This window comes from Pezoporus flaviventris, unplaced genomic scaffold (assembly GCF_033815535.1).
Source record: "Pezoporus flaviventris isolate CSIRO_AGI_PZ_B2104156 unplaced genomic scaffold, CSIRO_AGI_Pfla_v1 ptg000007l, whole genome shotgun sequence".
NCBI classification, from domain to species: Eukaryota; Metazoa; Chordata; class Aves; order Psittaciformes; family Psittacidae; genus Pezoporus; species Pezoporus flaviventris.
The window spans coordinates 95,936,171-95,952,645 of NW_026892555.1; the positions used below are offsets into that span (position 1 = coordinate 95,936,171).

At 35.5% G+C, this 16,475-nt stretch overlaps 1 protein-coding gene across 7 annotated transcripts in view; it reads left to right on the plus strand.

Moving 5' to 3' along the window:
- The window catches only part of ATP9B (ATPase phospholipid transporting 9B (putative)), a 170,133-nt gene that overhangs the window by 133,993 nt on the left and 19,665 nt on the right, over positions 1-16,475 (plus strand). For all 7 annotated transcript variants that reach the window (XM_061449603.1, XM_061449605.1, XM_061449600.1 and 4 more), the window contains 3 exons: positions 3,244-3,356; positions 6,917-7,165; positions 16,226-16,387. In XM_061449603.1, coding sequence (XP_061305587.1) covers positions 3,244-3,356; positions 6,917-7,165; positions 16,226-16,387 — 524 coding nt within the window. The remainder of the gene's footprint in view (positions 1-3,243; positions 3,357-6,916; positions 7,166-16,225; positions 16,388-16,475) is intronic.

Below are 16,475 nucleotides of genomic sequence, written 5' to 3' on the forward strand. Positions count from 1 at the left end.
AATTTCTGAAAGCTTTCCTAAAATAAGCCTTTTTTATCTAATAACTCTTCATATTAGCAATGTCCTGAAAGCATGGAATCGATAAGTAAGTCTTGAAAAAGCATTATTAAAAATGGAAAGCTCTTTCACTGTTCTTCAGTACTTAGCACCTTGAGCAGTCTAGAGAGCTCAGTTTTGAGTTCTTTCTCTTTCCCAAAGTAGGCTATATTAGAAAATCTGCTTCTAGATGTTTGAAGTGCTTGCATTTCAGGACACAATGTAAAAGTTGTGGTGTTTTGTCAAGGTGTATTTGTCTCCAACAAAGAGTAAAATTTGAAACAGAGCTGCTGCTAAAGTTACAATGTGACCGATTGGCAGCTTATATATGGGGGTGTTTCTGTCCCATTTTGTATTTCATCCATGAAGAGAATTTAAGTGTAAATTCTTAATTTGTAAACATGGTGAAACTTAGCTTTCATGTGGATGACCAAAAAAGGTGTATTACTTTATTTTTGGCAGAAACTTTTGGGAACACTTTTGGGAAATGTAGCTAGCCGTGTTTGTCTAATCACACATCAGGTTTATTGTGACTGTCATTGAAAGCCTTACACTAGTCTTAAGAAGAATGAGCAAATTATAATTGTTGTTTCTTTGTTTTTTTTCTTATTATTATTTATTATATTACAATTTTGTGTAATGGGTACAAGTGTGTTGGCAGCCTCTTTTCACATGCCATGGATGTTTCTTATTAATGTAGTCAATAAAAAGCTCATATAAGTAATGTTACAAGATGCAGGTATTGAATCAGGATTGCTGGAATGTTTATTTCCATTTCTTTACAAGACAGTTATTTTTCCTCACCCACTTTTCCCAAACCTCCTTCGTTGGCTCCTGATTGTTGTAAGATAGAAAACCCTATACTTTTCTGCTCAGAAACTTTATTTCTCTGCTTGCTGAGAGAGGCTGGGGGCACACAAGTAGATTTTCCATGTACCATTTCCTATGTACCCTTCCCTCACCAAGCATGATTTGGAAGTGGACTGATTTAGTGGTGTCAGAAGAAATAATCTTTCCATAGGATAATCTTAGGGCTTATTTTGTTTCCTGCTCAGTTTTCCCAAGCAGCAATTACAGAACTAGTGGGAAGCAGGTTTGGCAGTTGCCTGCTGTCTCAAGTTTTGAGTAGCATTTAGTTTCACAACTCCTGGGGAGTGTTTATTTTACTTCAAAGGCTTGGCAAAGCCAAGGACAGTGAAAAGGTATGAGCATGCCTGGAAAGTAAAGAAGGTGATGGAGATTTACTTGAAATTTCTTGCAATAAACATTACTGAACAAAGTAGTTGGGTTTTAATTTTGGTTGGGGGGGGGGGGTGTTTTGGGTTTTTTAGGGTTTTTTTTTTTTAGGGATGGGGATTTTAATCTCTCATGTTTCTTAGTGAAAACTTCCATGTTTCTCATGTGCAAACTGGAGATTGGATTTTCCTGTCTTATTACTAAAGTAAAAAATTTAATCAAGAAAATTAGCAAAAGGTCTCAATAAAAGTACAGCTTCTCAAGGCAGAAAAAGTAATTTCTCATATTTTTATATGATTACTATAAAACCAAAATTATCTTCTTATCCCTGGTGTAAACAAAAAATTTATTAATTGCTAATTCCAGAGATCAGGAACCTCATCTTCCTTGGCTGTTTTCCAGCCTTGGGAATATTCTAATTCGTATGTGATATTTGGTAATGTTACACATATTTTGTGGAGAATTTACGCATTTCACATTAACCTTATTTTAAATATTTTTTAATTAAAAAAATATTACTATAGAAAGAAAAAATCCTCAACATATAAGAAAAAGCAAATGGGAAATGTCATTTTCTAATGGTAGAGAGAGAATTTGGAGTAATCATCTAGTGCTGGTAATAGAGGAAGACACAGTTTGATGGTGCATTTTGATGGTATGACAGTTGAGATGAAGTGTCATTGTACAGATGTTACCAGGGAGTAGGAGTGGTAGACATCTCACGTATAAGTGAGAAAGACATGACACTTTTACAGCCCTTCTGTCTCTGAAGATCATCATTGATTCTAGCCATATTAGATGCACAAACTGGATGCTACTGGCCAAGCAGTTCAGTTTTCTGGGTAGTAATTATATCATATGTCATGCTTTTAGTGTTGTCTCATCCTGTGGCTTATTGTGTGTCTTGGCATACTGGGACAAAGACATGATATAAAAATAGTCTAGGTAAATAAAATTAATATAAAATGTTTTATTCTGCAATTTTAGTTATAAATAATTATCATATCTTCCATATTAAAAATATTGTGGAAGCTTCAAGAATGTCACTTTTGATAACATGTTATAATTTTTTATTTTATCATCAGATTTATGTACTGTAATCCAAACTGTGGTTAAATATAAGAATAGCTTTGTACTATATTAATTTCACTTTAGCACAGTAACTGTAGAAAAAAGTTTTAGGAAGGGCCATTTTCAGAATAATATTTTGTGAACTGAACACAGGAAGCTAGGCAGTAGTGACCTTTTTTTGCCTGATGTGCCCATCACAGAAGGCTGAAGCCTTCAATTAGAGCTTTTTCAAACCAGAGGATGTGACTACTTGGCAGACTTGGCTGCAAAATGTCAGCCTGTGACTGACACCCTGTAGTTTCTTACAAATGTGAAGTGAGCTCTGAAACCACTGATTTTGTTCATTCTGGCTTATTCCGGTTGGAGGTTAAATCTGTTAAATTTGGAAGTGATGTTAGCTCTTAATGACTTACTGTAGACAGCTTTAATTGTGCCTATTTGCCAGAATGTCTACCTTCATACACAAAGTGCAGAATCTCTGTATGAATTCTGGGGGGGGTGTTTTTTGGGTTGTTAGTTTTTGTTTGGTTGTTTGGGGGTGGGGGTGTTTTTTGCTTTTGTTTTTTTTCTCTTTAGATTTTCTGATACATGGTGCAAATTCTTGCACTGGCTTTTGAGTCGGGTCCATCCAGATACTGCATTTTCTATCTTCCATATGAAAAGTTTCTGTCGTTTTTCAAACTTGTATATTTAGTTGTGTTGACAGAATCGGCTTGAAGGTGAAACCAGTGATTTATTCCAGTATGACTAACCCTGATCGTTTTCCACAAACTTTCCTTTAATTTAACTGATTCTAACTCATGATTCATTCCTCCTTTCCAAAAGAAACATTTGGGTGGGATTTTCTGTGGCCTTGTGGTATTTTCTGCTGCTTTGTGATATACTACTTCTTCATTACAGGAACACTTACACAGAATGAGATGATATTTAAGCGCCTGCACCTAGGTACTGTGTCCTATGGAACAGACACAATGGATGAAATACAGAGTCATATTATAAACTCTTATTCACAGGTATCTCATTTCATAAATAATTTACCTTTAATATTGAGATATTTCTTTTCTAACATCATTGAGGCACTGTTGTTACCGATTATGTCTAGGAATTTGAAATGCTATGAAAGTTCCTTCATTTGTAGGATAGATAGGATGAAAGGGAAAAATGTGAGACTGTACACAGTTTTCTCCTGATTCTGAACTTCCTTTTAATGCCCACTTAAAGGAGTTTACTTTTCTATTACCCATTAGCAGAAATCTGTTAACCTGTCTGTGCAGTGCAGTCTCTCCTGCCAAATCGTCTAAGAGTAAGCTATTCATTACTGAGACTACAAATTACAACTAAATGTCCAGAACAAGATGAACAGTAATTATATCTTTGAAGATATTCATCAAGAATAGGCATTGAAGAGTGACATTAATTTTGTCTAACCAAAAGGTAGCAAAATAGTTGTCAAAATAAAATTTATAAAGGCATCTTTTAAAAATAGTGGGATTTGGGTTTGTTGTGTTTTTGTTGGTTTTTTTTTTGGGGGGGGGGTGTTAGTAAGATGATTACAAAATACATAAAACTGGAGGTAAAGGGAGGGAAATGGAAAACTCCATATTGCTGGAGAGCAAAATGTTCCTGTGCTATATGAGTGCTTGGTCTGGGAACTGTACAAAAGGATTGTGGTTCCCTGTCTGTCTGTGGATCAGTCATAGGATGAAGGGGGAAGATGGAATTCTGCAAGCATCACTTGCATTTCCCATGTGTAGACTGTTTGGGTGCTTTCTGCAAACTTTTCTGAGCACCTCATTCCACTCTGAGATTTGGAAGAATTTTTTGCTTTATTTTCTATTATTTGAAACAAGAAACAGAAAAAAGGAAACAAATGATCACTAATATTGCCATATGCTGTGTACAGTATGATAATAAACTTTTTTACATAAAAGTTCTTTTCCATAGCTAACTTGCGTACACAAACGTGACTGGCTGACCCAATTAAGTTTGTTGGCTGACCTCGTCTGTGTCCTCATTTTCTCTTGTAAAAGGATTGTAGGATAAACAATTGTTTTTAACCTTCTGTTATGCTCCTTCGAACTATGGCCCCCTTCTCATTTGCTTAAATAAAATTAAAAAGTAGCTGTTGGACACCACACTGGACTCAGTTACTATTATGTAGCTTTTGGGAAGAGCGACGGGAGAGAAAGCAGTGAATAAGCAATATATGTTAGAAGGTTTTAGTCTGCAGCTTCAATTTCTGTATTATTTTCCATCTAAACAGATCAACAAATCCACTTATTATCCAGTTTATTTGGATAAATCTATTTAAGCTGAATTCTTAGTAGATAACAGCCATGAATATTAACTAAGATTCAGTAATATCCCTTGGAAATGAGATATGGAGCTCTTTTACCTAAAGATCAGCAGTCAAAACTTGGTTCAGAATGGGTTACTGAAGGTAAATGCTGCCTGACAATGATAATAAAAATCACCCAAACATAGTTCAGTTGTAATGGGTTGTTTGTGTATTCACACTAACAACTGTAGCAATAAATGATATTAACTGACAGTCTTGAGCTGGCACACCTAGGCCTGACTTAGATGACTAAACGCCAGTCTTCTAGAGGAGGCATGTTCATTAGCACTGATTTCATATTTTGTGGTTAAATGTGCTATCTGAAAAGAATTGCGTGAACCCTGTAATTCTTACCAGTTTAAAACTTTTACTGTAAGTAAAAGTTTGCTGTAAAATTTAATGAGTGATACCTATGGTTAATTAAGGTTTTAGTAACTGTAACATATTTGGTACTGAAATTTTTAAAAGAAGTAAGAAATGTGAAGGGAGCTGCTTTTTTTTTTTTCCCAATTGTGGGAAAAGATTTCCCAGATCTATGTTTGCTGTTAGTTAGGTGATGAAAAGAACTTTCTTGGAACTTCCTTCTTTTTCTTCTCAGCTCTATGTAATGCTTCTTGATGTTTAAATAATGCTTTAATTATGTGTGTGTTGGTAGCAACGCTTTGCAACAGAGAAATGAAGGAGTCTTGGTAACAAAACAAGCCACTATTAAACAATTGTTTCAATCTGAAAAAGTATGGTGAGGTTTTTATTTAATCTATGATAATAGAAGCTGCCAGTTAGCTAGGCAGTGGTTTCTGTGTGACATTGATTTTATCCCTTGTTTGTGTTCTGTTTTATTATTACAGTGGACCTACTAGACTATTGTCATCTTAATGTAACACACAAATCTATTATAACCTGATTATATTTCCCCACTGGAAGCATTTTGTGATAGAGGGCATAATCTTTAATGGAATTTGTGTGAAATTAAATTATACAAGCATCAATAAACATAACATAATTCAGAAGGAGTAAATCAGCTTAATTTATTTGCAGCTGTAATGGCATCAACGTTAGCAGAATGCAAATGCAGAGGTTTAAAGCGGTAGCTGAGAAGCAGTGCCAGATGAGCAGAAAGTTAAACCCTTTATTAGACAACACTGTAATTTGATGGGCAGAATGTTCACGGTTCAGCAGATTGCAGTCAGGAGGAAAAAAGCGTGGTTTCTGAAGAGGTTTTCTGAGTTAACCTGGGTAACAGACGAGCCTTTGGTAGTACTACTGATATATTTAATGTGCTGGCTTTAAAAAAAAAGCAAACAAAAACCACAAAACCAAAACCTGCCAACCTTAATTTCAGCTCATTATAAACATAGTACTATCTTAGTGGTTATGCAACAGTAATGTGATCTTCAAATCTGGGTAAAACTATTATTTTGCATTATTATTTTGTTAGATTACTGCATTCATGTAAGGGAAAAACAAATTTCAACCTGCAGCAAAAGCATACAAACTGCATTAGTTCACAAATAATACAGAAATCCTGAAGTTTATAAATTAGCAATATTTGTATTCTAATGACTCATTTATACTTAACAATGATATTTGCTTTTGTCCTTTTGTGCCATACCAATGTGATGATCTTTAAAAGAGATTTAGTTGAAGATTTAGAAGGCAAAGGTGTTTTTTTTTCAATTAAATGGCATTGGAGTTTCCAACCTCTGAATGTACACAGGTAACAAAGAGGCTAAACAGCTACAACAAAATACCACCCTTGCAATTTTGGTTTGGTATTTCCGAATTTCATTGAATTGGTTGCTGCTTAAATACTGCTTAAAAAACAATTCATAAAATGTGAAGGACATTAAAAAGACTGTTGATACAGATCACTGAAAAGGTAAATTCTGAAGTGAGGAAGCAGAGTTTTCTGCAGAATCCAGTCAGCCTCTTCATCCCTTTTACAGCATACTTGGTTTCATTTCACGTTTTTTAATTGACTGCACGCTCTGTTACTGATCTCTGACTACAAATGCAGTGTGATGGACCCGCAGTTATGTATCAGATCTGCAGAAAAGTAAATGAGGGATTTTTGTAAATCACAAACTAAAGTTAACAGTAGGTTATATAAATTAATAATTACTATCCTTATAATTTATCAACCTTTAAAGGGAATAAACATATATATATATATATTAATATTCATGTTTAGTTTCCATCATTGAACTTTGCTTCACTATTAATTGGGTCTTAAAGGTGCACTCTCAGAACAGTGGAAACAGTACGAGTTCAACACCATCTAGGAAACCTCAGTCATCTGCACCCAAAGTCCGCAAGAGTGTCAGCAGTCGGATACATGAAGCAGTGAAGGCCATTGCACTATGCCACAATGTGACCCCAGTATATGAATCCCGGGCTGGTGTGTCTGGAGAAACAGAATATGCTGAGGTGGATCAGGACTTCAGTGATGAAAATCGAACTTACCAGGCTTCCAGCCCTGATGAGGTTAGTATGCAAGGGTGAAAAAATTACTCATAAAAACCCCAGGATAAACTAAGTTAAAAGTGGCAGAACTGTGAAAGAAATGTTTTCAGGGCTGGGGTTTCTTTAAAATTAGCAGCAATCCAGTTTTATTTCCTCTACAGCTGTAGGAAAGATCTGGTGTTTCTTTGTTATACAGAAGTGTTTTCAATTATTTGACTAAAAGGTCTGTGAAGTCAGTGCTTTGGGATCAATACTGTGTTGAGTATTGCAATTAAAGACACTAGATGTATTCTCAAAACATTAATTCCTGTAAATTTCTGTAAATTTCTATAAATCATAGCATATGTATGCAAAAGGGAATATGAAACTGCTTTGAGTGATGGACAACCAGATAAATTAGCGAGAGACACTACCAGTTAGTAGAATTTATGTATTCTTAACAGGGTAAAAGAAAATAACCCAAACCTCAAATACTCCCGTAGCAAAGCTTTTGAGTTTCAGACCCTTAGCAGCTTCATAATCTTCATAATCATAGGATTCTGTGATTCAGGTTCAGTCAAAATTGCAACAAATTTCAACCCCCATTTCAATAAAAGCATGTATCTGACTACCATTGAAATCCAAATTTCAAACAAATCCCACTGCTTTCAGTGGATTTTAGTTATTGTTCAGAATAAACCTGTTTTGAGCCCTAAATTGATTGCTGAAAATTCAATCTGAAAAGATAAGGAAGCTAGGCAAAGCTCAAATTTCAAGATACTGCAAAGTACGCATAAATAATAATTTTTGCCCACTTTATAAAAACATGTATGCACTTGGTATAGTCAAATACAGAAATAGAGTACTTACAGTTTTGCCTCTGAAAGCAGGCTGAAGGGCAACTTCATTTTAAATAAATTCTAGCAGTGTCTGAAGCTTGGATGTGCTGTTGGTGGTGTAGCCACAGTAGCTTAGTCATATCAAAGCAAGGTTGTTGTAAGATGTGAAGAAGGGAGTGTATATCTGAAAGCCTGTATATTTTTCTAGTACAGAAGTCGATCTAATACAAGGTAATATTTCTTCCACAAACTTCGTCTGGCCACTGCATAGCGTATTATTCTTGGTATACATTTGGTTTACATGTCTAATAAATCACCACCTGTAGTACTAGCAAAACTTCAGCAATTCAAACCGTAATTGTTAAAAGGAACAAGTCTATAACAAGTATTTTTAGGAATGTAAGAAATAAAATTTCGTCTTCACATAGAACCAAACTAGCAGTCATGTGAATTTCAGATGCTATAAACACAGTTCATAGTGTCAAAGGCTTGTAGAATATAAAGAAGTGGCTGTTTTCTCAGTGATTAAAAAGTTTATTTCTAAAAAACTTTAGGCAAAACAGGACTCCTAGGTTTTTGGCTAAAATCAGTAATCCATAGTACTATATGTAGTATTATATACTGTGAGTTGATCTGCATTATGAATTGAGAATGCAGGAAGTGCATTTGTTTATGCCAGAGATACCCTGTAAATATGGTTTGTTAGTGTTACTGTGTAGCATTTGACCTGTATTATGCACATGTGTACAGTTTTTCGTCTGCACATATTTTCTTATTTCCTAAATATATCAGCGTAGCGAGCTAGTGAGATATTGCTAAATATAGTGAAAGACAGCATGAACAAGTACCAACGTATGCAGATATGATGGCAGCTATGGATTAAGTAAACATTCTGCTTTAACAGCCAAAGCTACTACTAAATCAGGTGAAGAGACGTGCAGTTGACAGAGACTATGTGAATTTTTTCTCCCATTTGCTCTTCTCTCCCTGTGGGTGTTTGTATATTCATTCAGTTGTTTGGAACCTGAAAATATTACCGTAAAGAGCAATTCTCCTCTCATATTTGCTAAAGGAAACAGCTGTAAGACTTGAGAGTTATGCAAGTGGTGTCCTGGGAAGACAGTAGGGAATTTGACCTTGGAAAGAGGAAAGGAAAGTTGATAAAGTGCTAAAAAGGCAGATCTGGGACTCAGGGTAGAAGTAGAAGAGAAAATCGGCAACAAAGAAACTGTTAGTGCTTCAAAGAAGAGAAAGTACAGGTATCCTTTTAATAATGAATTTATTTTTTACCATCTGGACTCATATATTTAAATTATATGGCAGTGAAATTAAAAGCTTACATTTTAGAAGAGAGAGCATTAAATTTCCTTTTGTTTCTCAAAGATAATGCTTGAAACACTAGAAAAATTACCGTATTGAACAAATATGCTTTAATATAATGAGAAATTGATGCTAAATGGAGTCCTATAAAAAGATGAAGCTACAGAAAAAAACTCATTTAAACAGCTTAAAAATTGCAGCATGACAGCAAAAAGCCTAAGAGTTGAAAGACTAGCAGGTCTTTATCATAATTTTTTAAAGAGTTCTATTGATGCAATGTTTGCAAATCACTGGAGCCTAAGGAAAATAATGTAAATGGTTCATTATTTAGCTTATTGAACTTTTCTGCAGTTAGGTTGACGGATGATGCCAATGTTTCCCAATCACCAAAGTACCATTTTAAAAGCATTTTTTATTGAATAAAGTGCTTTGAATATTGCACCCTGGAGCTTTATTTAGGGAAATGGTTCAATTGATGTTTTCTGTTTAACCTCAGCACTGACCTATCACAACATATTTGGTTAATAAGCAACATTATCATTTAATAGACTTAACCAGTTTTATGCATTGTACTCCCTCAGTATTACAACTCTGTTCTCTTAGATTTTGTTTATGGATCTGGCTTGATTGTGGTCTTTTGAAAGAAGATGTTATTTGCAGTTGTCTGTTGGATTATATGGTATTGCATGATATTGTCATAGGATGTAAAGAGCAGAGAACAATATGTAAGTGTAGACTATTCTCCCATGTAGGAAGGTATAAGAACCAGTTTAGTAATACGTTGACACGCTGTACACTTAATGAATTTATTCAAAGAATTCATTTGAAATTCTTCACATCTGTGTGTGTATGTGTTCATCCATATACAGATGAAACATAACTATAACAAAGTATGCTCATTCAGGAGTAGGTACGTACATTCATCATAGAAGATGTATTTTTCTACTGTTAGAGTAACCTGAGATAAGTAACTGATTTTGTATTCATAATAGGAACCCTACTTATGCCAGGCTCTTTGTTTCTTATGATAAGTGATCAATATTTCATTTTCTCTGAAAGAGTGGAAAGTTTCATTTGTCTGTCACTTGTCCTCTACAGCTGTAGCATAGCAAACAATAAACATCCATTGAGAACACACTAAAAAAAATAAATCAAAGCAGCTCCTACTTGGCCATCATACGTGTGGGTCCAGCTCATCTGTAGAAAGCCAGCTACCTTAATGTAATGAACAATCATAAAAGGATATAAACTAAGTAGGTAAAGCGATGGAGTTCAAAGGTTACAGACCCAAGCAATCCAGGGGCATGGTATGAACAGGAGCCTTTGAAGACCTTTGCTCCCCATGGTCAGAAAAGGTTGATCATTCATGATTTTTAATGACTGCTTACTCTCATAAACCAGTCATTTATTGGTTATGCTTTGTCCTGCACTGTTATATTCTCAAGCATTTCTAATGCCAGGATTTTGACTGTTTAAATGCTACCTTGAAGTGTGGTCAGTTGTTTAATTCCAACTTTTCTGTCCATAGACAACAGAGTTGCTAAAATTAATTACAAAGATACAAACCCAGTCCTTTAAAAACAGACAGGGAAATGATATACCCTTAGTGAAGCAGCTTTTGTGTTTACAAAAGTCAAGCTGTAATGTATGAGACATGTTGTATTGTTTAATTCATTTTATTGTGTGTGCTTATTGAAGCAAGACTAATTGTGTTGTTTCGTCAATGTATTGTGAAAAGCAAATCACTCAGTAGCATAAAACCATCACTTTCATGTCCTTCGAGACCCACAGAGAATAACTACTCCATAGCTTGACTTGAATATTGATCGGCAGTTTTTTCACATGATCAAGCTGTATTTTTAAGTTAATAATTTTATTTTAGTTATGAAGTTTTTAGATGAAAAGTGATAGACTGCAAGTGATAGTTATCAAACCAGTGTTTATAAATACAAACAAAGCAGTGCTGATCGGAAGCATTATGTGAGATGTTGCACAATCCAAACAGAAACCATTGGGGACACTCAGGCAGTGGTGAGCAAGAAATCTCACTGCTTCTTTCCTGTTTCCAAACCAATAGCTTTAACTTCAAAATACCACACATATAACCTCTGTATACCTTACAAGGCAACCTGGTTTTGAAAATAGATGCTGATGTCTGAAGTGAAGATGTTCTTAAATACTCTGAAATAAATGTAGGTTGGTACAGGAGAATTCTTCTGTGCAGCAAAATTAGCTTACAGAAGTTTCACCCCTAGTCCTTCTTTTTCATCCTACAAATTGCTCCCTCATACATGCCGAAACCTTTGAAGTCTTTCAGTTTAAGTGGTCATGTTCATATCATAGCCTCAGAAAAGCTGTCAGCACAACTGGTGGGGAACTCCCAAACTCTGGGATGGGATGGAAAAGAGCTGCTGACACCAGCAGCGAGGCGGTGGATCTCTTTCTTAAACTGATGCCTTAGCTTGAAAGGAAATATTGTATGTTGAAAGTAACAGTTGGTCCCAGAATTCAGAGGAAGTGGTAGTAGCATGATGTTTTGTATGTTCCAGTCCTGACTGATGTAGCATCTGAAAGAAGCAAGAACAACCTAGGGCACTTTTTTTTTTTGTCTTCTGCCAAGCAGGAACAGCCTTTTAGGATTGATCCAGTAACTGAAGGTGTTCAGGAATCAGAAATGTGTTTCAAATACCTCAGTTTGAGGATTTAAAAACCTATGTGCTGAAAAGCAAGGCGAGTTTCATATTTTTTCAAATGACTATATCAGGTTTTCTTTAACTGGGACATCTTCATACTGTCATGCTCTCAAGATGACAGGTTACTAGAGGTACTTATATTTTCCACAGTGCAAAGAGACTCTGGTGTTGCAATTCCCCAAACTGAAAATCAGTAAGGTAGTTAGGAGATAAGTGATATTTCCTGTTGGTCCAGAGGAAGCTAAGGAATATGTTAATCCGAGAGGGAATGAGAATGACCTTCCATGCGCAAATTACTCAACCTCACAAGGAAAGATCAAGAGAATTCAGAGATGGGCTTTGAGTTGGGCTGTGTAAGGAACAGTCCTCAATGTACTGATTGAATGGCCTAAAGCCATCTAACACCACTGCAGAGAAAAGCAGACTCCTGTTATTTGATAGGGCAGGCAGGTACTTAACTCCTTCATCCTCAAAGTAAATATACTGCTGTTCCTTTAAATGCTTTCTATGGACAATATGTTGCATCTTACATGTTGGCCTTAATTTTGTCTATTGATTCTTGTGCTTAGATATTTGTAGCATTTTCTGCCACATAATTATTTTAATTGGGGTTATTAAATGGGACTCACAGGCTAATAGAACTTATTGTAGAAAAGATTTTTTTTTTTCCTTAAAAAATAATGTTGACACCACAGTTGGAAAAAAATCATTTTGAATGTAATTAGTTAATGATAAAATTAAATATACAAAGGGTTTTGCGGCCTGTCACAAACCTTGTGGGGTTTTTTAATTGTTGATTAGCATTTATTTTAGGCTAAAGTCAGTCTAATGTTTTAATTGAATATAAAGTTTTGAATCCACAACAGGAATGAGGAAGGGGCTTGGATTTTCTGCAGTGCTTGGTAGAGAGTTTATGAAGTCCTTAACTGTTCATTTTCCTGACTCTAGTAGGCTTAGGTTTTGTGACTGATAAAATAGGTAACTGTCAAACTTGTAGTTCATGGAATTTTAAGGTAACAGGCTAAAAAACTTAAACACTGCTTGTTTTGATTTAGTTCCATAAATGAACATTTCTAAACAAATGGGATGATGATGTCTCCAAAGCATGGAATTAGAGCTGTCATGGTCTGTAACAAGCTTCCTCTCTTCACGCCCCTCTCAACATGCACATGTTCTTCAGGCACCTGAGCTAGACACACCATTCTGGTCAGAGAAGCTACTCGCACCTCATGAGCTGGTACTGTTATATTGTGGGTCGCACAGTTACTCCATGAGTTGGGAGAATTTCTGTATGAAGGCTATGAATTTCACTTTGAATTTCAATCTGTGCTGTGCTAATTGAAGAGTTTGATATTTGTGACCGTGAGCTATGGAACCTCTGGGGGTCGGGTGGCCTCTAGTGGAGAGACACTGTTGACATAGGCAACCAGAGCTCAACAGTGGGCGTGTAGTAAGTATAAAAGCACCTGAAAGGTTTTTGGTGAGAAGCTCTAAGTAAGGGGGGTTGAGAAACCCTTTGTAGCCTTTGTCAGATCTGTTACATTTTCATTTCATAATGGAATTATTTTCTACCTTAATTCCTAATTTGGAACTTGCTGCTTCCAAAGAAGAGAGGCAGGTAGCTGGCTTTACCCTTTGGATTTCTACTGAGGAGGAAGACCACTCGCAAGTTAGAAACTACTGAAGCTTTCTTTGACTTCACTTGTGTTACCTGTCCTGGAAACACTACACAGCTAGTGGGTTGAGGTGCATACCTGTGTCACAGTAGTGGGAGGACCCTACAGTTAGTGATACACCTCTGTCTCCCAGGCAGCCAGTTTCCGTAAAAGGATGACTTGGTGATAAACCAGGCAAGACCTGCAAAATATCCAAATAAGTCCCTAATAAAAAAGAAAAAAATAATCCCTAGATTTGGGAAATTGACAAAATTCATCTATGCATGTTAGGGAATTAATAGTTATCACCAAATGAATATTATAATTAGAATGTTGGGGGGGGGGGTATGCAGAATGGTAGCATCACCAGCACATACTTTTGTGCCTCTCCAACCTTTGATTGCTTTATCCAATTCCATGCAATATGTCAGGCTTTATAAAAGCCACAGCTGCCGTTTTTATTTGGCATTCTAGGGTTTCTTGATGTATGCACACTATATTGCAAGATCATATTAATATAAAGTTTTAGAAACATGTTGAAGAGAATATACTTATCAAGGGGAAACCTCAAGCAGAGAGGCTTGCCTAAGAATCCTTTTTCTGCACTCTGTATAGCCAGTCTTTCAGTGTATATTTATTAAGAGTTATTAAATTTCCATGCCATTTGTGAAATATTTTTTTTTTTAATTTGTATATTCTAAAAAGCTTAAGATATTTAAAGGAGTCTGGCTGTGGTGTTTGGGATGCTGTTGGGGTCTAGCTGCTGTGATTCATTCTGAATTCTGAGAGTCAAATTTAATGTTTTGCTCTGGAGTTTGTTTAGCTGCATTTTAGGCATCTGTTTGACTCTTGAGCCTTATTGACTATCTCTACTATAGTATTTGCACTGATCAATTAGAAAAAAAAAAAATGTGCAGTTTCATGTAGGTTGGGTATAAGAATCAGAAATGAGTGTGCTGTAAAATGCTAATTGAAATGGTAGGTGAAGCCAAGCGTAAACAAAATAATAAACAGATGTGAGCCACCAAATATAGAACACTTAGTCCTAGCTGCAAACGGACACAAATGAGATGATAGGGTATTAGTAGAAAGATGCATTTTACAGGTCAGACTGTAATAGTAACCTTTCACTGTGAAAATTAAAAATTAACCTTGGGAGTAGTGAATCATTTGCAGCCTATATGGTACTTCTGTTGAGAGAAAAAAAATATTTCTGAGACTTCCTGTGATTTTTGAGATTTTCAGATAGTGCTTTTCAGAGTGTGTTCTTGTCTTTTCTGTAACTGCGTCTCGCTGTGTTTTCATTTGGTGGTGCTTACACAGATGGTAGGTACAACTAGGGTTTCTTAGAGTTCACACAAACTTATTTACTTGCTTTGGGTGAAATTCTTAGTGAGCATTAGTCATCATGTTTGTTGAACTTAATCTAGGGATTTTGCTACTTGCATGTCTTATCAGACTGCTTGAGTTTTATATTTTTTATCATGCCCAAGATTAACAGCAGAGGCAGGTTTCATAAAAATCAAGTGAACTTCATGACAATTTCCTTTCTAGTCATTTTGAAATGTGGTTTCCAATAATGATTAGCATTTGCAAAATAAAAATAGAATTGTGGAGAAGAATACTTCTGTCAGAAAATTCCCATTCACATATGGAATATGGCTTGTATATGATTAACATTAAAGCAGTTTTTCCTAAATACTGATTTTTCAAGGGAATAAACTACACAACAGTGGTGATAGAAAAATACCTTGTGTGTTATTTAAAGCATAGAAGAAAGTAGAAGCTAGAGATCATGAACTTTAGAGCAGCAATATTAAAAAAAATAGGCAAATCTCTAATGCATGCAATTAAGATGCCATGTCATGATAGCTAATGATGACTTTTGTATACTCCAGCATTTTGAGGTTTGTAAAAAGGACTTTTGCAAGTGTCTGTGGGATGCGGTATTGGAAGCTTGGTTTCCGTCTCATTTGATATGCCCAGAACTTCAATTATATTATTTTTTGAAACATAAGTAATGAAATTATGAAACTGATCAAAGTAAACTAGAAATAAGATCCTTTTCTTATTTATATACTTCCTATTGCAGTGTCCCAACATCCATGTAATTGTAGCTCTAATAAAATGTTTTATATGGGAATATTCCCAAAATCTTTTACTAACATAGCAGCATCATTGTTACAGAAACTGTATTCTGATTTTGCATAATTTCTACAGGATGATGTCCTTTTTTTATATTGGTGAATATCTGTTTGGTTTTCTTATTAGGACTGTTATTTCTGAGCAATATAGTCTAAGTAATTTGCAGGAATAAGTTCAAATAAGGTTTTCCATTCTTCATAAGAATTTTTGTAAGCTTTCTGAAGGAAAGTGCTTATCTGATGCATTAAGATTTTGTTCTCAGACTACTGCTATTCACTTTTTTTTTTCCTCTAGATTCTTGGAAGAGTTTAGACTTTTACCCTAGCAACAGTTGTTTGGCTTTAGCCTGATTTATAGAACAGTATAATAGACCTTCTGAAACATGACCTATAATAGACACTGAAACATGTCTCTCATTTGGTTTTGTTTTTTCTTTTCCCCTTCCTCTAGGTAGCACTGGTGCAGTGGACAGAGAGTGTGGGTCTCACTCTGGTTAGCAGGGATTTGACCTCAATGCAGCTGAAGACCCCTGGTGGATACATTCTGACATACTATATTCTGCAGATCTTCCCCTTCACTTCTGAGAGCAAGCGCATGGGGATCATAGTTAGGGTAATTTTGGGGGTCTCCTGGGTGTTGGGTTTTATGTCTCAAAAAATATTTTTACTGAATGTTTACTTTTATGAAATTTAATAGAAAG